Here is a 21,267-nt window from a genome sequence, read left to right as displayed (position 1 = left end):
AGGATCAAAACTTTGATCTTAGTATAAATGGAGTCAAAAACGAGAAAAGCACAACCCAGACCCACATCGGTCCAACTTGGTCATGAAACTAGTCTCAGAAATGCAAGACTGAATGTGAAGAAAGACGTTTGCATGTTAAGAACCATAAAGGACCCTCAGCCCTCCCACAAACCCCGGTCCATCATTCGATCTGAACCCTTGAATCCTCCCAAAATCCATGCATATATACAGTATCTACAAAAAGAATCTGAACAATGAGCCTCAACATGAGCAGAACGGAGTTCTGTGTAAAAACGTGTCAAATATTCTTACATCTGAAACTGAAGAATGCAGATTCACGCAGAAAAGTCATGAATGAGGCCCATTGTTTCTTATGTAAAACCAAATTTACGGGAAAAATAACAGATTCAGCTTAAGAATGTTCGTTATAACATTACAAATGCTGTGTAAAAACTACCAAAATATACATTTTTGTCCAGTCGTTTTGCTTTGTTTTTCACAAATTTGATTCATTCTCACGTATTTGTTCGCTGTTGTTTTGGATTCGCTTGAATCCAAACAAATCCTGGACTTTTTTTCCAGTTTCGTGCCCCTTCTTTCTCTTTCTCTCTCACTGTCTTCTCGTCATCATCCGTTACAGCATGAGTACAGTAAAAACATAAAAACACAGTCCGCAAAAATACGTAACAAATGCAGAAAAACTGTCGAAATTCAAACGAAATTCCTTGCGTTTCCGCACGTACAATCAAACAAAATTGTTTTGACAATGTTTTTTTCTTCATTTTTTTTTTCTTTCGGAAGACAGACCCGCAGCATATAATAAATGAGTCGGATACGTCAGGAAGGAAATACGGGATGAGGAAAACGGAAAGTGATGTTAGTAGAGAATAGAGAAAAAGAAAAGGTGTTAACTCCAGAGCGGAGTCAGGAGGGACCGTAGCCGCCCGTGGGGTTCGTCCCAAAAGCACGTCATGTCGCCAGCAGTGCTCACGGTTCACAAGAGCGTGAGTTTCTCCTCCCATGCTGGGCTCTGATTGGACACCCCTCAGTGGTAGCCATTGGTAAAGGCCGTTGCAATCAAAGGACCCTTGGAAGAGAGAAATAGCAAATTTAATGGAATGTTCTAGGTTCAGTACAACCTCAGTGAGATAATAATGGAAATAATGCATTTAGTTTGTAAAAACAGGCAACAATCGTGTTTACGTTAATGCACTTGCAATGGAAGACTTTGTGGCAAGAAATTCTAGAGGGATTCAAAGCAGAAATGCTAACCTCATATTTTTATTAAATTGCTTATTGTAATTTGTCTGTACAAAATGTTTTATTAGAGATGTCATTCTGTTTCAGTGGTTCTCATTTCTGGTGCAATGTGTTAATAGCAGTGTTGTTATCGATAACTAAAACTAAAACAATTGTTTTTGGGAATTTAAATAAACTTGAAATCTGAATGAAGGAGAATGAGAATGACTCAAATTTCTACAAATTTAAATAAAAGTATTACATGAAAAACTTACAAGAGAAGTTTAAGTTGAAGTACTAAAATTATTAAAATGAAAATTTAAATATTATTATAAAAATACAAATATATATTAATGTAAAATTCTAAGAATTAATCAGAATATTAATAAATACTACAAATTGCATATAAATGAGGGTAAAACATTTATGAGAGGCTTGTTCTTAGCAGTGTTGTTATTGTTAACTTAAACTTTAAAAAATAATCTCCATTAACTTAAATAAAATAAAATAAAAGTATTAGATAGATAGAAAAACTTGAATGAAAATTAGAAATGAACTATTAAAGAAATACGTCACATCACGTAAATAAATCACATAACAAAAATGATTAAAATTAAAAAAAAATTGAAACATAAATATGGCAGTGTTGTTATCATTAACTAAAACTAAACCTATTAAAAGGTATTTTCATTAATTCATTAATTAAAATATGCTAAAATACAATAATATAATATTAGATGAAAAACAAAACAAAAAACCTATCCTAAAAATTACTAAAACTAAAATGAATTAAAACCAAATATAAATATCTGCATAAAAAACCCCACAAATGCACATGATAAAATTACTAAAACATAAAACTAAAATATAAATTGGAATCAGTGTGGCACATAAATCAATAACATATACACATTTATCAATAATGTACTTTATTCTAATAAACCTCAGACTTGGCACAAGTCACTTGGACTTTTATATTTATTAATTTTGTCCTTTTTGACAATAATGTTATATTTCTGAATGTGTATGTGTGTATCTGATTGTACTTACCCCGAGTCCATGTCCAAACCCTGTGCTGGGGGCGGGACTTGCCGCACTGATATAGCTGCTGACTCCTGAATCCTGATTGGCTGCTGCATACAGGTCTGCCATTGGCCCAGGGCTGCTGGTGCCCAGGAAGCCGGCGGTACGTGAGTGGGTGGAACCTACAGTGAAGGACAGTCATCTTTAACATTCACAAGGTGCTTTACAAGTGGAAGGAGTTTATTACATTTTCAAATCGGACAAATAAAAGTAGATTTTCCAACAAGCAATGTAAATGTGATTTTGCGTCCTGTACCTCTGACCATCGCTGCAGCTGCGGCCGCTGCCATTGGTCCGTAGGCCGTCAGTGGAATGGCTGCGGGACAGAGAGAGACAGAATGCCACACAAATACATTTCAGTTTAAGATTCTCAATCCTTGCTCTACTTTAATATCCTGTTTCACTTGGAAATTCATCATGTCACGGTGAAAAAGTCAGCTTAAAGCTTACAACGCATGTTCAGTGCATGTTATACTTATGCTTACTTTTAGAATCTTTTAATCAAAATGTAATAACTTACTCCATCTCTGACTATTCTGATGATTTAATTATGGCAGGAAATAAAGAAATCTTTCAAGATCAAATCAAAGCCAAATGGCTAAAATCAAGTACCACCCAACAATATGTTACACTAAATATTCAGTTCAGTATATATATGTAAAATACGTTTAAAATATAGCTAAAAAATAAGAGTAAAAATATAAATACAACTGTAAAATATAGATTGCAATGATCCTATAAACAAGGTTTGTTATATCCAAAATATAATTTTAATTCAGTTTCAGAAATGTAAAAAAAAAACAAAAAATGTATAAAGGTTTTTATATTAAAAGGAAAATGTTGTGAATATTCAGTTTCTTCAGTGTATAAAGTAAAATAGAAGATATAGCTTTGGAAATATTGTCTGTTAATAAAAAAAATTATAAAAATTGAAAGCAATGCATAATTTATATAAATACAATTTTCAAGGAAAAAAGAAACAGAAAATAAAATGAAATATAAATACTAGTGTTTTTTTATTATTTGGATCAGTAAGAGTTTTCGTTTCTTTGTTTGTTTGTTTATTTAAAGCAGACTCGTTTGCTTACAGAGGCTGCATTTATTTTATAAAAAATATAGTAATATTGTGAAATATTATTACAATTTAAAATCATACTTGAATATATATTACATTGTAATTTATGCCAGTAATCCAAAGCTGTATTTTCAGCATCATTACTCCATTCTTCAGTCACATGATCTTCAGAAATCATTCTAATATGCTGATCTGCTGCTCAAGAAACATTTCTGATTACCATCAATGTTGATAACAGCTGTGCTGATTCATATTTTTCTAGATTTTTTTTCAGAAGTTTTGATAAATAGAAAGTAAAAAATAAAAACATTTAAATATAAAAAAATTATGAAAATTATAAAATTAATTTTATAAATGCCACTTTTGATCAATTAAATGCATCCTCACTGAATGAAAAGTATTACTTTCCAAAAAAAAAAAAAAGAAAAAAAAAAAAGAAAAAGTACTAACTCCAAACTTTTTGAACAGTAGTGTTTTCACAGTCCTGCATGTTAACTTAAGGCTCAACCAGTGACTAGTTTCAGCAAACTTGTCTAAAACCACACATCATTGCAGTGCAGAAATGTCACACTGCAGCTCTTTCTTGGACCTTTAATTGAACCGAGACGTTTGCAGGAAATTCAGCAGCATGTGTGTTTTGTGTGCAGCCGTGTGTTTATGTGTGTGTGTGTGTTCATAAAGCCAGACGAGTGACTAACCTGTGATCTCTTGGGGGTGAGAGGAAGTCAAAAGGGGCGTCCGTTCTAAATGGAATTCTATAACAGAAACAGCAAACGAGCGGTTTGTGAATGAACTAAGCGTAAACAAGCTCCAAGCTAAAACACCAACACACACGCACACACAGAGAGATTGTTTTTCCACACGTAGTTCTATCTACACAAACACACTGACGTACATCATGAAAGGAAGCTTTCAAGCGGCAGAGAGACATATATATGTGCACAGAAACACACACAGTGAAGCCACTTACAGCCAGGTGTAGCTGCTACACAGGAGGAAAGGAAGGGACAGATTGAAGTGCAGAAGGACATGAGGAACAAAAAGCACAAGGAGGACGTGGTTAGATCGCTGATCTTAAGGTGTGGAGTTTGTTAGACATGGAGTCTTAACACACAAGGGTTAGTGTTAGTGCTGGGCGGTATGACGGTATCATGCAACACTACAGATTTTGCTATGCCATGAATATCAGTGACAATTAGTCAAACTGAACTTGTAATTAAAGTGCAGTTGTTTGCAGGTGCAATTTTGCAGCTCATTCAGTTACACCTTAGATTCTGTACCACATTTTATCATGTAAATTTGATAGTTTTGAGGCGTTTGTTTAACAATGTGCTTTTATTTAGCTAGGGTGACCATACGTGAAAAATGTTGGATTACGTGGATTTCTATATTGCCTAAAATAGAAATTTTTTATGTAAAAAAAATAAATAAATAAATAAATATATATATATATATATATATATATTTTTTTTTTTTCACTTTTTTGGGGGGGTTACGGTTTGATACAAGTTCGGTACAACAGGAAATGTATTTTTTCATTTATTTTGAACAGACAGTAGTGATACATACATGTAGCATGAGCAGTTTTTGAGTATTTAAATTAGACTGTATCATTTTACGATTTAAAGCAAAAACAGAATGGTCTGATTTGTGAAATTGTGCTACATAAAACACCTGCACAGAACAAAAACGGCAGACGGACTGAATGAAAATGCAAATTCACTCTCTGACAGCAGGTGGCGCTTATGGAACAGCAGCGATACAGTGTTTCCTTGGTTACCGCGGTAAACAATCCAGCTGCTCATAACCACTACTTTAATATGCATTATACGAATGTAAGAGGAAAAGAAAATGACATTAAAGCATGTCTAAAGACTTGATATGCTCTGTACGGTGTTTTCTCCTCTTTATAGACTTTATAAAAATTCCTCACAAATGACATTTTGGGAAGTGACTGCAGCTTGTGTTCAATCCTGGAATAGAGAACGGCCAAAATAAAACTAAAAACAGCTCTGAATTTGTCATCTGACTGCATGAATCTAACTGTGACATCTGTACAGTGATAGTATGGGATGAATACAAGAACCATTACACCCCTATAGTCCATAAATAATGCATAAATATATCTAAAATCAAGTTTACATCTTTAAGTGTATTATTATATAGTATATCATATAGCATAGATTTTCAGTAACCTTATTTGGAAAAATAGGACACAGTATTCCAGCATTTACAGCTTGTAGCTGAGAGCATAATTAGCCTATTGACGTCGACAGGTAGTTGATGCGTTATGTCAGCTATTGTAAATGGCATTTTGAAGGTCATGTTACTAATCAAGTGTAATTCCTACTTTCTGGTTTGTCTGACAGCGTCTCTCTTGCCCTGTATGAGTTTTATTACAGAAGTACCATGCAAATATTTTTTTTACTGACGTGACGTCTCCTGAGAAACAATTACAGTCTGAGTAGTGCTGAGAACAGAGAAAAAATATTTATTTTCTCTGAAATGTCTCGTTGGGTCGCATAGCAGAAAAGCATCAACTATACCAGTCAAATCTAGACGCAGCTTTAAAAACTACTGTCTTTGTGAGTGTGTTTTGATCAAATCCACTTCTCAACAAATGTGCAGTTATCAGATTAGAGGGAAAATGGTTCCTAACTTGTAATGGATAAAATAATGCATTCTGACATTGCAGTGGATGACTCTACAGAGGGAAGTAAGGGAAGGTGGACTTACCTGGGAACTGGTATGTGTATCCCGGTGTGATTCCTGTGTAGCCACGACTGGCGTAAGTGGCTGTCTGGAACCCTGGGTAACCTGAAAATGAATGAAGAAAGCATAGTGTTTGAGGCATTTCAGGATTATTTAGTTAATGAGCATTTTTACAGTAGTCATTAGCCTTTGTTCATATTAGTTTATACAATTCTCATGTTAGTTCAAAGTGCACTAACTAAAGTTCACATATTTAGATTTTAATCAAAAATGAATGTTCGGAAGTGAAATAAACTTCAAACACAGTTCATGCATGAAGCTCTCTTGATCTGCATCAGGTGTGTTAAATAAGAGACAAATGCAAAATATGCAAAGGCCTGGAATTGAGAACCACTGCTTTATAAGATTTTAATTGTTAGTTCATGTTAACTAATGACTAATGTAGTGAGTTAGTATTTACAAATGGATTGTAAAGTGACACCGATTATTTATATAGCACATTTAATTTAAATTGCTTTCCATTAAAAGGATTTTAAATAATCATAGAATTATCATAACAGATGTATAAGAAAAAAAATCAAGAAATAAAAATCAGTCACAATTGATTTAAAATGTATTAAACACAAATGTGTCCCTGGAGAACAAAAGCAGTCTTAAGACTCTGGGGTATATTTGTATCAATAGGCAAAAATACATTTGTAAGGGTCAAAATTATCGATTTTTCTTGTATGCCAAAAATCATTAGGATATTAAGTAAAGATCATATTCCATGAAGATATTTTGTAAATTTCCTACCGTAAAGATATGAAAACGTAATTTTTGATTAGTAATATGCATTGTTTAGAACTTCATTAAGAAACTGTAAAGGTGATTTTTCAATTTTTTTTATTATTATTTTTTGCACTTTAAGATTCCAGATTTTCAAATAGTTGTATCTCAGACAAATATTGTCCTCCTAACAAACCATACATAAATGGAAAGCTAATTTATTCCATTTTCAGATGAAATCGCAATATCCCAATTAACATTTAAGACTGGTCTTGTGGTCCAGGGTCACAAATAAGAAGAAAAGGGCTTCTCTTTTGTTCCTAATGAGGTATTTGGCACTCAATGTCTGTTGCATTTGATCAAACTCATTTTTTGCTCAACATATTTTGATCATGTGGTGTTTTGGTGATTTTTAGTGGTTTAATCAAATTAGTTTCAATAATTCATAATATAATATTTGTAATATCTCAGATTTTAATTCACAATTAATTATGTGCACCAAATCACAAATTAATGTACTTTCATAAATTCACTAACTTATCATTTTCAGTATTAATTTTTTATTGCATTTGCCTTAATGTCTGATAAATTATCCATTGTTAATATAAATCAAATACAATTAGTTATATGGGTATTTGATGTATTTGCTATGATTATTTTGTAAAGGCCCCCCAGCCACAGAATGACAGTAATTCTACTCATTTTTTGCATAATTTTTCTCCCTGTTTTTCTGTTGTCATCTCTGATTTGAGTCACATTGTCAAACTGGCAGACAGGAGTGCAGTTCCCCGTTGGAAACAGCAGGCAGCGGCAGACTCTCATCAGACGGGGCTGCAGCACTGCACTGATGCTAGGTTTGCTCATACTGAAGTGTTCATTGAGATTATTTGCCTTTCACAGCTCTCAACTCACCCAGCATGCCGATTCCCAGCATGAAGGCGTCCATGCCGTAGGGCATCACCCTGGAGCGGCCTCGTGCCGTACCTGTCGGTGACATCACTTCCTTCGGCTGCGCCTTTTTACACTCCACCTTCAAAATCACAAATGAGATCTCTATGAGTTGTTCTAGCTTTTGCTAGACATCAACTGAGACTTGTTTCAAATTTTTAAGCACAAAACAGACAGTGCAATTTAAATGAAATATAACCCCATTTTCTATTAGTAAGGAAATATATTTCTTTTTCATTTAATTTTTATTTCTTGAGACTAAGTTGATCCTGAGGAATAAGTACAAATACAAATAAATATAAATGAGCAACTCTTGAGCAGTTAAATATTCCTCAAGTACAAGGAGAAAAGAGATGAGATATGAAGATTTGTTGATCCTTTTTTTTTTAAGAATATCGCATTTAATACTTAAATGACTAAGAACTAAGAAACTCCATTAAGTCTCTGGAGTTCAGAATGAGCAACATTTGAGCAGTTAAATATTCCTCAAGTAAAGACACTTGAAGTTATTGAAGTTATATATGAATATGTTTTGCTAATATATTTCCTATATATATATATATATATATATATATATATATATATTCTCCCATAAATATATTTTAACATTAAATATATATATATATATATATATATATATATATATATAATGTGTTAGTACATATTTTGTATTTTCCAGTGATTTAAATACTGTATATAAGTATATATAAGTAATATTTAAATAACGTGTGTGTATATTAAATTAGCTATTAAAGAGTATTTTTTTTTAACAAATTCAGTTTCTTTTAGAAAGAAAATGTATTCAATTTTTTTTATTTGTTTTAGTCTATATCTTTTATGTTACATTTGGATTTTTGTTTTGCACAGAATTTTAAACATCTGACACGTATCATGAACCTATCACACAGTCACACACACAGACCACGTTTCATAGCAGGACACACTCTCACCATCTTGTTGTTGATCTCGTGAAAGTGGATCTCGCAGACCTTTTCCACCACGTCTTCATTCTCAAAGGTCACAAAGCCAAAACCTGCAGAGCAGGAACACACATGCTCTCTTTACCAAACACACAAACATGGCACTGAATCTAGTGTTTATCTTATCCAGTTGTGTCTGATCCAATCCTGGCATGACCTTTCCCCTTTCCTTTCCTTTCTCATTCTCCATCTTTTGTTGTGTTTACATCTGTTCATATATTCAGTCCATTCTGTCAGGAGATTAGCTCCTCACCTGCTGTATTCACCTGTCCTACTCAATCCCGCCCACTCATCTGTCACTCACTACAGGCTCCGCCCACCGGCTGTCAGTCAGACTCTCCTTGCCAAAGTGAATGACGGTTTAAACTCTGAACTACTAACCAGCTCATATTTCCCTATATGAACTTTAGCAATGCCTCTGATTGAGGTTATATGAGGCTACGATGAGCGTTTGGTCTTCCTCTTTTTTTTTCAAATTAAAGTTGATGCTTAACTCCATTACATTTCATGAATTATGAATGAGCAACCTTTGAGCAGTATCTTTTATTTTTAAAGATAATGCACTTTTGAGCAGTAAAATATTTCTCAAGTGCAAGAAAATAAATCAAGATTAAGATCTCTTTAATATCAAATTTTTCAAGTTAGTTCAAGACATGAATCGAGACGTGTTTCCATGAAAAGTCTAAGAGCAGCATCTGAGACAAAGCTGATTTAGAAATATAAATGAAATGTAACTCCATTAAGTTTCATGAACTATGAGCTGTGAATGAGCAAATGTAAAATAAATATTTGATTTATAGCATTTAATATATTTTATCTTACATGGATTTTCATTTTAAATTCCCCCAAAGAGTTTTAGGAGAAATACCTGAGACGAAATTGACACTGAAGCATAAGTATAAATAAATGATAACTTCATTACATCTCCTGAGTTATGACTGATTAACTGTTAAACAGTAAAATATTTCCCAAGTGCAAGATAATAACAAAAATTAGATCTCTTTCATTTCAAGTCATTCTAAATGTCTCTACACATCAATCAAGATTCTAAAAAGAAATTGAATAAAAAGAGACAGCTGATATTGAAATATAAATCATATGTAACCTTTCATTAAGTGAGCTATGAAACGACTTAAGGGAATTAATCCATCTACTGTATATCTTCTAATACATTAAACGCTGTTATATCTTTTATATCATACATGGATTTTTGTTTCAAAAGAGGAGAAATGTCTGAGATGATGTTGATACTAAAGCTCAATTATAAATTAGAACTCCATCACTTTTCTTGAGTTATGAATGAGAAAAATATATAAGAGAAGAGAAGAGAAGAGAAGAGAAGAGAAGAGAAGAGAAGAGAAGAGAAGAGAAGAGAAGAGAAGAGAAGAGAAGAGAAGAGAAGTGCAGAAGCATGTAGACACTTGACTGTTGTCGTATAATTATATGACTCAAAGAGGCTTTGAATGTGAGTGTGTGTATTTGCGTGTGTGCGTGCCTTACCTCTGTGTCTGTTGGTGGTTTTGTCAAACATTAGCATCGCGTCATCAACCTGCAGACAAAACACACACACACACACACACACACAAAAGAGAGGGATGAGACACTGTGAGCCATTACCCAGCATGAGGCTCTATTGTGAGGCTCTGGAGAAACAGAGAGGGGCAGCAGATGGAGGGGCCGAGCGGGGAGGGGGACAGAGAGAGAGAGAGAGAGAGAGAGAGATGGACGGAGAGAAGACAAGAAAGACAACATGGATGGAGGCAAAAGAAAGGGGCTGAAATAAAAGAGGAGAAAGCGATGGACACTTTGAAGCACCTCAGCTTCAGCAAACAACCCTCTTTGTTCTTCTGGATGTTTCATAAGATATTTCATAAGATCTGGTTTAGCTTCAAGACACAGATGTCACACTGGACATCAAATGACAAACTAAAAGAGTGTTAAAACTGTCTGTGGTGCAAAATATAAGTTCTTTGTGGCACTTCAAAATGCTTAATTGTGCTTAATTTAAATTGTGGTTTAATTTGCACATACATTTTTAATGCAGGAAACTTGCGCACTTATTTTCTCCAATTAATTTCCATGATTTCTTTAATAAAAAATAAAAAAATTATATTTTACAAGTCTTAAAATTACCTGATATCCTGTTGTGCGTGATTATATGAAAGTACATTTTTCAAAATTATTTCATAGAAATCCATACACAGTAATCAGATGAAGGTTATGAAATATTTTAGAGCAAAGTATAACTAGACAATTTCATATTGACTATAAAAATATCCACGACATTTCCAGGCCGTAACATTTTCTGATATCCTGTTGTGTAATAATAATAATAATAATAATAATAATAATAATAATAATAATAATAATAATAATAATAATAATAATAATAATTTTACAGTGATTTACATACAAGCAGCATATCAAACAGATAAAATATGTTAGAATAAAGTATAAATATTGACCATTGACATTTTCATGATTTCCATTATTTACACTATTTCTACTCATTGATAAATAAATGAATAAAATATATATATATTTATATATATATATATATATATATATATATATATATATATATATATATATATATATATATATATATATATATATATATATATATTTATATATATATATATATTTATTTATATATATATATATATATATATTATTTTATTTTTTCACTTGAAATATATTTGATGCTTAATATTAAATATTTTTTGTATTATATATATATATATATATATATATATATATATATATATATATATATATATGTTTGTGTGTGTGTGTGTGTGTGTGTATGTGTGTGTTACAGATCGCACAAGCAACTATTCAAGCAAAAAAAAAAAATTTTGAGCAAAGAATAATTAGGCAAATTATTATTAATATTAATATTGTAACTTTTTTCAGACTCTGCCTTCAAATTCCCTGACATTTCTAGGTTTTCCATGCAAACCTGAAACTTGTTTGTGGAGAATACAACAGAGAAGCCGGCTCAGAAATGAAACAGAGGTGCAAACACATATCTATCCCTCTCTCTCATTAAACAGACGTCTGTGTCCACTGGTCATGGTTTACATGAACATCTCTCATTCCAATCTCTTCCGTCTTCAGAGTTTGTGGGGAGAACCTTTTATATAACTCTCTCTGTCCTGTTCCCCCTTTCTCTTCAAACCCTCTCCAAAGTTTACTATTCCCATGGAGACTCTGCAAAGAATTTCAATTAGAAGAACTGACCTCCTCCCTCGCTTCTCCTTTCATGAATAGAACAGAGAGAAAGAGAGAGAGAGAGACGAGGAGCTGGATAATAGTTGCAACAAATAGTACTGGACAAATAAACTTTGACAAGAGAGACAAATATGTTTTCAGTGATGAAGCAAATATGTATTATGTGTGTCTGTGTGTGTGTGTGCGTGCGTGCGTGCGTGTGTGTGTGTCATTTATATAATTATAAACTTAGTAAAAAAATATATATATATATATATACATACTGTGTGTGTGTGTCATTTATATAATTATAAACTTAGTAAAAAATTATATATGTACATATATATATATATATATATAGAGAGAGAGAGAGAGCGAGAGAGTTTAAATTTTTACAAGATATATATGTATATATTAAATGTATATCTATTTATTTAATTATATATTAAATTCTATAAATTAAAAATTTAAGTTTATTACATATAAACTTTATAAGAATAATACACAAACTAATATTTTTATTAGATAATATATTAATATTACTAATATATTACATTATCAGTATATATATATATATATATATATATATCATCATGAAAACAGGGAATCAATTTTAACCAAATATGTACACTATTAATTTTTAAATAATTAAGCAATAAAAAAATATACATGTAACAATATTCACAAACAAGCAAAATACCAGCAATTTTATGCGCCTATAAGACCCAGTGACATCGAAAGCGACCTCTTATGCTGCATTCACACCAAACGCGAATAGAGCGTCTGGCGCGAATGATTACAATGTTAAGTCAATGTAACGATGCCTTTACGTGCGTCTGGAGGTCTCGCGGCGCGGTAGACGTGAATTCACCTCATTCGCTCATCTTTATGAAACAGTTATGAAAAGGACCATTGCAAGCTGACAGCGACCGGCTTTTGTGGTGGAAAATTGGCAGTAATACCCCCACCTCGTGCAATAAATTTGTAATGGCCCTAGCCTTTTTGCGCATTTCATGTCTGCCTCCATGTTGCACTCCTGTTGCTGTCTGTTATTCTGCACGAAACTTCATGCCAATAAATAAGAAATATTGCTGACTTATGCATTTCCAGTGATCTCTTTACGTTCGTCCTGTCACGGACGAGACAGGAGGCAGACAGGATGGTCAGTTTGAGAGTTTTATTTGCAGAATGCTCCGAACCAGACGGGAATATCAGAATGAGAGCGAGTATGGACCAATATCGATTTACTGAACGATCTCTAATCACAGGAAGTGGAAGTGGGATCACCGAAGGAGGACTGAAGGCAGAAGAAGACGGACCAATCTTTGAGGGTTCACAGAAGATTCGCGGATTCTCAGGTGAGTGTTGAGACAGAGTCTGTAAGCCATGTAATGACGAGATCAGACGGAGACTGAAGGTTGAGGCGGGTATATAAGGGTGAGCAGTGATGAAGGATAGCAGGTGACGGTGATGAGGATGAAGAGATGCAGGTGATGACAATTAATATTCAGGGGATGACGAGCGAGTGGGTGGAGGGAGTGATGATGATGGTGGAATCCTGACAGTATCCCCCCCTCCCGAGGCGGCTCTTGACGCTTGAGAAGAGGGGTATTGGCGACGGCGAGGCCTACCACGACCTCTGGGTGCAGGACGATCAGGATGGTCTGCATGAAACTGGGTGAGGAGGGTTGGGTCCAGGATATCTTCGCGGGGTACCCATGAGCGTTCCTCGGGGCCATAATCCTCCCAGTCTACTAGGTATTCTAGCCGGGGGCCTCGTCGCCGCGAATCCATGATGTTGCGGACACGGTAGATAGGCTCCTCTTCTACTGGAACGGGAGGAGGAGGTAAGTCCCTAGGTCCTGGATCTGAGGGAGGAGAAGTGACAGGGTCAATGAAAGGCTTTAACAAGGAGACGTGGAATGAAGGTGAAAACTTGTAATGAGGTGGAAGGTTGAGCCTGTAAGTGACTTCATTCAGCTGCCTCTGCACGGTAAATGGTCCGATGTATCGGGGACTCAGCTTACGGCAGGGCAGGCGAAGGCGGATGTCACGGGTTGAAAGCCACACCTTCTGACCCGGTTGGTACTGGGGAGGGTCTGTCCGTCGACGATCGGCTTGGGTTTTGTGCCTTCGCACTGCCTGTTGGAGGTGAACGTGAGCTGAGTCCCATACCCTCTCGCTCTGATGGAACCAATAGTCAACGGCTGGAACCTCCGAGGGCTCCCCAGACCAAGGGAATAGAGGAGGTTGAAAACCCAGGATACATTGAAAAGGAGTGAGCCCGGTGGTGGATTGCCTGAGAGAATTCTGGGCGTATTCAGCCCAGGGGAGGTAGCGACTCCAGCTGTCCTGGTACTGGTGGCAATATGACCTGAGGTACCGTCCTATCTCCTGGATCTTCCGCTCAGTCTGGCCGTTCGTCTGAGGGTGGTATCCTGAGGAGAGACTAACAGTCACCCCAAGTAGTCGGAAGAAGGCTTGCCATACTCGAGATATGAACTGCGGACCCCTATCCGATACTATATCTTCGGGAATTCCAAAATTTCTGAAAACATGATGGAATAAAGCCTCCGCGGTCTCAAAGGCGGTAGGGAGTCCAGGTAAGGGGATCAGCTTGCAAGCCTTCGAGAACCGATCCACTGCAACTAGAATACAGGTGAAGTTGTTAGATTTAGGAAGGTCAGTCATGAAGTCTACACCAAGGTGAGACCATGGACGACGGGGAATAGGAAGAGGTACGAGTTTACCCTCCGGGAGTTTTCTGGGCGTGTTAGAGATGGCGCAGACTGAGCACCCTTGGACAAACCGGGAGACATCTTTGGAGATAGATGGCCACCAGTACCGTTGACTGAGGAGCGAGAGGGTACGCCTGCTACCTGGATGTCCAGAGCCCGGAGCTGTATGAGCAGAGTCCAGAAGGGCGGTGCGGAATTGTTGAGGTACAAAGGTGAGCCCCTCTGGACCTCCCGGCGGAGCGGGATGGAGACGGTTTTCCTGGGATATTTGATCGTCTATGTCCCAGAGGATTGGACAGGCGAACACGGCTGGAGGGAGAATGGGTTCGGGGCGGTACTCCTCAGACGAGGAATGATGGAGGCGTGAGAGAGCGTCAGCTTTTCCATTCTTACAGCCGGGTCGGTAGGTAACAACGAAATCAAAACGGGTGAAGAAGAGAGCCCAGCGGGCCTGACGAGGATTGAGCCTCTTGGCTTCTTTGAGGTATTCCAGATTACGATGATCGGTGATTACTTGAAATTGGTGATTGGCTCCCTCCAGCCAATGCCTCCACTCTTCCAAGGCAAGCTTGATTGCAAGCAGTTCCCGATTTCCGATGTCATAGTTTCGCTCCGCCGGGGACAGCTTCTTGGAGAAGAAGGCACATGGATGGAGTCTGGAAGGTTCACCCTGCCGCTGGGAGAGGACTGCTCCTACTCCAGTAGAAGACGCATCAACCTCGACGACGAATGGCAGATCTGGGTTAGGATGGGCGAGGACGGGAGCGGTTGAAAAGGCGTCTTTTAGTTGTTGGAAGGCTTGGATGGCTTCGGAGGAGAAGGATAGAGACTTGGTCTGGCCCTTCAAAGAGGAGGTCAGAGGAGCACTGATAATGCTGTAGTTATGGATGAATCTTCTATAAAAGTTGGCAAATCCGAGGAATCTTTGAAGCTCTTTCACAGTAGTGGGCTGCGGCCAGTTCCGGATGGTATCCACCTTCCTCTGGTCCATTTGCACTCCATGCCGATTTATGATATAGCCCAAAAACTGTACCGACGTGGTGTGAAATTCACATTTCTCCAATTTCAGGAACAACTGATGGGCTCTCAATTTCTGCAGGACCAGAGTGACATGGCGTCTGTGTTCAGGAAGTGATGATGAGTAGATGAGGATATCATCCAAGTAAACTACAACAAATCTATTGAGGTACTCTCGGAACACTTCATTCATGTAATTTTGAAAGATTGCAGGGGCGTTGGATAGGCCGAAAGGCATTACCCTGTATTCATAGTGGCCGGAAGGGGTGACGAAAGCAGTCTTCCACTCGTCACCCCGACGGATACGGATTAAGTTGTATGCACTGCGCAGATCCAACTTGGAGAATATACGGGCCCCACGTAGTTGTTCCAGGGCTGCTGGGACCAGAGGAAGGGGGTAACGAAATTTGACCGTTTGGGAGTTCAGATGGCGGTAAACAATACATGGTCTCAAGCCTCCATCCTTCTTAGCCACGAAAAAGAAGCTGGAAGCGGCGGGTGAAACCGATGGACGGATGAACTGCTGCTGAAGGGCTTCTTTCACATACTCCTCCATGGCCTTCTGTTCCGGGATGGAGAGAGGGTAGATACGGCCTTTAGGTAGAGTGGCTCCAGGTAGCAGGTCGATGGCGCAGTCCCATGGCCGATGAGGTGGTAACTTGGTCGCCAACTGCTTGCTGAACACATCCTGGAACCCCCTGTATTCAGCAGGAATCTCTACTTGATGCTGGACCTCTGGACTCTCAACTGAAGTCGAACAAACTGGAAGTTTGGGTTTGAGCACGGAAGACGAAGAAGAGGGGGAAGATAGGGTTTTCGGGTTCCTCTTGACTGGAGCTAGACAGGTATGTGTACAGTTTTCTCCCCAACGAAGAACCTCCCCGGATTTCCAGTCAATGGTGGGCTGATGTTGGATCAACCAGGGGCGTCCCAGGATGAGCTCAGCAGTAGACTCCTCCAGCACCAAGAATGAGATCTCTTCTGCGTGTAAACAGCCAATGCGGAGCGTTAATGTGGGAGAGACATGACTGATTCGACCTCGACCTAGCGGCTTTCCTTGGATGGTTTGAACTCTGAGCTCTTGAAGGCTGCGGTGCTTGCGGACATTCAGTTTTTGGAGGAGCTGGGTTGAAATGAAGTTCCCCGCTGAACCGGAGTCGAGGAGGGCTTGCGCTGAGACACAGATATGGGGGGTTAACAGATGAACCATGGTACGGTTTAAAGATTCCACTTTAGGAGGGATCTGAATGGAGCTTACCGCAGAACGTTGAGGTCGAACAGGACAGGAGCAGATGAGATGATTGTCGCTCCCGCAGTACAGACAGAGGTGAAGCTGGATGCGACGCTGGCGCTCAGAAGGAGTTAGATGGGTGGAGTCCACTTGCATAGGTTCAGGTGCTGGAGGAGAAGCAATGGGAATCGAGGACGGAGGACTGACAGCGGTAGATGGATTGTCACAGGCAGATAAACGTTGAGAAACTCGAATGGTCTTTTGAATGAGGTTCTCAATCCCCATGGAGTCATCATAAACAACCAATAGCTGACGGATGTTCGGATTCAGGCCGTGGCGGAAAGCGGTAATCAGGGCCGACTCGTTCCAGCCACAGGATGCCGCCAGGGTGCGAAACTGGAGTGCATACGTGCTGACAGAGGAGTTTCCTTGACGGAGATTGTAAAGCTGATCATGGACTGAGAGATCTGAAACTGCCTGGCCAAAGACTTCCTTAAAATGAGATATGAAACCTGACAGGGACTTTAACACTGGGGAATCTGAATTCCAAAGGGATTGTGCCCACTGGAGAGCTCTGCCAGAGAGTAGGGAAATAATAAAGGCCACCCGGGCGGAATCGTCGGTAAACTGATGTGCTTGCATTTGGAAATATAGTGAAACCTGAAGCAAAAAACCACTGCAATCCTCCGCCTCACCACTGAACGGCGCTGGTCGGGCCATGGGACTCGCAGAGGCAGCCGGCGAAGTAGCGGGTGTTTGCGGAAGTTGGTGTCGGCGTGCAGAGTGAAGGATGGCTTCGGGGATGGCGGAAGGGTTGTCCGGTAAAGATGAGCGGATTGACTGGCACACTGCTCGCACTAGTTCGGCAAACGGGTCTTGAGATGGATTCCCTCCAGGCTCCGTAGGATTCTGCATCTTTGGTCTGATCTTCTGTCACGGACGAGACAGGAGGCAGACAGGATGGTCAGTTTGAGAGTTTTATTTGCAGAATGCTCCGAACCAGACGGGAATATCAGAATGAGAGCGAGTATGGACCAATATCGATTTACTGAACGATCTCTAATCACAGGAAGTGGAAGTGGGATCACCGAAGGAGGACTGAAGGCAGAAGAAGACGGACCAATCTTTGAGGGTTCACAGAAGATTCGCGGATTCTCAGGTGAGTGTTGAGACAGAGTCTGTAAGCCATGTAATGACGAGATCAGACGGAGACTGAAGGTTGAGGCGGGTATATAAGGGTGAGCAGTGATGAAGGATAGCAGGTGACGGTGATGAGGATGAAGAGATGCAGGTGATGACAATTAATATTCAGGGGATGACGAGCGAGTGGGTGGAGGGAGTGATGATGATGGTGGAATCCTGACACGTCCGTTATTTGACGTTGAAAAAGGAAATGTTTTTTTTTTTTAGACATGGAAAATTGATTTTACAATCGATTCAGTGAACACTGATGTCTTAAAAATCGAAAATTATTTTTTCACAAAAATGACAGCCCTATGAAACCTCAATATTAATTATACTAATATTATTTCTAATTCATTTTCCAGTATTGACATCTTTGCATCCAGTTTAACTCCACACCTTAATTGTGGTAAATCTTTGGTTTTGTTCACCACAGAGTGACAGCGAGTTGATGACTGTGTGAATCTGTTCGCGGTTCAGTCCCACTTTCAACCGTTTGATGAAACTCAACACAACCTGTAACACGAGCCTCGTGAAGCAACACTTAACCGTCTCTTCTCCTGATCCGAGGCCTCATTATTTAGTGAGCGATGGCCCTCTCTTCAGGATTATACTGTCACTCCTGTCTGTGTGAGAGCTGTTGGGACGGCACCGGTCCAAGCGCTTGAGAGTCATGTGGCAGGCCACATTTATGTGACCGGGTAGTGTTTTTCAGTGCCACCTGGTTAAATGACCATGGGAAAGGTCAAACACTCTTAGCCTGGATGAGCCGCTGTCGAACACACACTCTTAGACTCTGACATTTAACTAGAACCCTCTCCTGCACCCCTCCTATTCAAACTTTGATTGAGTCCATCCCACACACACCCTCCCCATCTTCCAAATCCAATCACACTGCAAATACAGGAGAAGACAGCAGGCCAACAGCTGCTGTGAGCATTAGCATGATGACCAATGTGAAAAATGACCAACGTGAGGCTTCTGTTTGTTACAATGTTGTAATAAGTGAAAGAGAATGTCAATTACAGACCAAAACATCTTCTGAGACTTTTCATTTGGACTGGTAAGAAAGGACCCAGAACACCCTAGAAATGCCCTCGCAACAAACCAGAGCACAACAGCAATGCCCTAGAATCTGCATAGCAACCCACTAGACTCTAGCATCATGGTTGCAAAATGGCATGTAAAAAAAAAAAAAATATATATATATATATATATATATATATATATATATATATATATATATATATATATATACTTTCTGAATTAGAAAAAAAACGACATTATCTGTTTGCAAAATTATAAAAACTAACAAAAAACACTTTTGTAGGAAGCTATGGTAAAAGACTAAGCGTCCCTACACAGAAAGCATAAAAAAAGGATTAAGAGCAACAAAGATTAATAATAAATCAAGTCATAAAATAAATTAATTTAAAAACGTAAATAATAAAATAATAGTAATACAATTTTAAATAAGAAAACTATATATTATACTTCATAGTGGGAAACAGAGAGAGGGTGTATTCTAAATAAACTAGATATAATAAATTATATATAAAAAAAATAATTGCATTATAATAATAATATAATGAAATAGAAAACTACAAAACTTAATTTTAATATTGTTTCATTTTGTATTTGTGCCATTTGGAATTTTGGGGTATGGGAAAATATTATAATTGTTTTTTTAAAGTAATTAATAATTGTATTCATCACGGATGCATTACATTGATACATTACAGTGACAGTAAAGACATTTCTAATGTTACAAATTAATTTCTATTTCAAATAAATGCTGCTCTTTTAAACTTACTAACTTCTTAAATAAATAAACAAATAAATAAATGAATAAATAAGGAAGAAAAGGGAAGCAAGTGAATAGTAAAAAATTTAAGTTTAAGAAGACAATGCTTGAAAGATGACAGCTATAACACAAAATCATTTTACATGTTAAATCAGCTTTAAGACAAATTAAAAGAGAAATGTTAGAGATTTCTAAAGAAATGTTATGTTGCACCATCATGGATAAGCAGAAAGAACAAACTTACTTAGTCTGTAAGTCTTATTAAGTTATTAAGTCTATAATCATCTCAAAAACAAAACACTCAGTGATACAACGGCAAGCGTTCAGTTCTGTTTTATTAAGAGGGTAAGATCTGATAAAACTAGATTTTAATGTTTTCCTCATCTCTGGCTCTTATTAAACAGGTCAGCGGACAAAAACTCCAGTGAAGCTCTCTAATCGACAGCTCTCACGGCTGACTGGAGACTAACTTTTCCAGTCTGTCCGTTCCTCTCCCTCTCAATGTTTCATTATATCCATTGTTGTGGGTCGTAGTGCTTGGACTCTCACTGTACTTTGCTTTTGTGAAGCATTTTGGATTGTGTCTATAAGATCAGGACACTCTAGGGCAGTGAGTTTTCCTGGACGGGCTCGGACGGACAGATTGTTTTTATACCAATTCAACCGATGCAAAAAATCTCTTCTTTGTAAAGTTTCAATTTGTCTGCAAGGAGTACAGTTTGCTTTCACAATGTTCCTCTGTGATTGAACACCCAAAATGGTATTTGCAACACATTAAACGTCTAAGCTTCACTGTCTAAGCGATATTTTGTTATTTTTCAGCATTATTCCTCCAGCTTTCAGTGTCACATGATCCTTCAGAAATCATTCTAATATTCTGATTCGCTGCTCAAGAAATATGCCGGATTATTATCAATGTTGAACAGTTAGGGATGGGTTAATAGTAATACAATTTAAATGCATTAAATTAATCAAACGTGACAGTAAAAATTTTAATAATGTTAAAAAGAAAATCTAATTTTGGTGTTCTTTCTATTCATCCACAAAACACTGTTTCCAACTTTGACAATCATAAGAATAAGAAAATTATTATTAATACTACTAATAATGGAACACCAGCAATAGTTGAGCACCAAATCAGCATATAATGATTTCTTAAGGATCATTTGACACTGACGACTGCAAAGCTGCATTTATTTGACCAAAACTCAGTAAAAAGAAAAAATACGGTAAATATATGTTTCTAAATATAAAAAAACATAATTGACTATAATCGG

The 21,267-nt window shown here is 37.5% G+C and overlaps 1 protein-coding gene across 1 annotated transcript in view; it reads right to left on the bottom strand.

The window, feature by feature from the left end:
* Window positions 1-813: 813 nt before the first annotated feature.
* LOC113073203 (RNA-binding protein Musashi homolog 1-like) overlaps window positions 814-21,267 on the bottom strand; it is a 37,385-nt gene continuing 16,931 nt past the window's right edge. The window contains 8 exon segments of the mRNA XM_026246087.1: window positions 814-1,087; window positions 2,290-2,444; window positions 2,579-2,638; window positions 4,096-4,152; window positions 6,134-6,214; window positions 7,790-7,907; window positions 8,776-8,858; window positions 10,306-10,354. Of these exon segments, the coding sequence (XP_026101872.1) occupies window positions 1,046-1,087; window positions 2,290-2,444; window positions 2,579-2,638; window positions 4,096-4,152; window positions 6,134-6,214; window positions 7,790-7,907; window positions 8,776-8,858; window positions 10,306-10,354 (645 nt within the window). The 3' untranslated portion in view covers window positions 814-1,045.

This window comes from Carassius auratus, chromosome 5, assembly GCF_003368295.1.
Source record: "Carassius auratus strain Wakin chromosome 5, ASM336829v1, whole genome shotgun sequence".
In the NCBI taxonomy this organism is placed as follows: Eukaryota; Metazoa; Chordata; class Actinopteri; order Cypriniformes; family Cyprinidae; genus Carassius; species Carassius auratus.
This window is presented reverse-complemented; position numbering and strand designations above follow the sequence as displayed.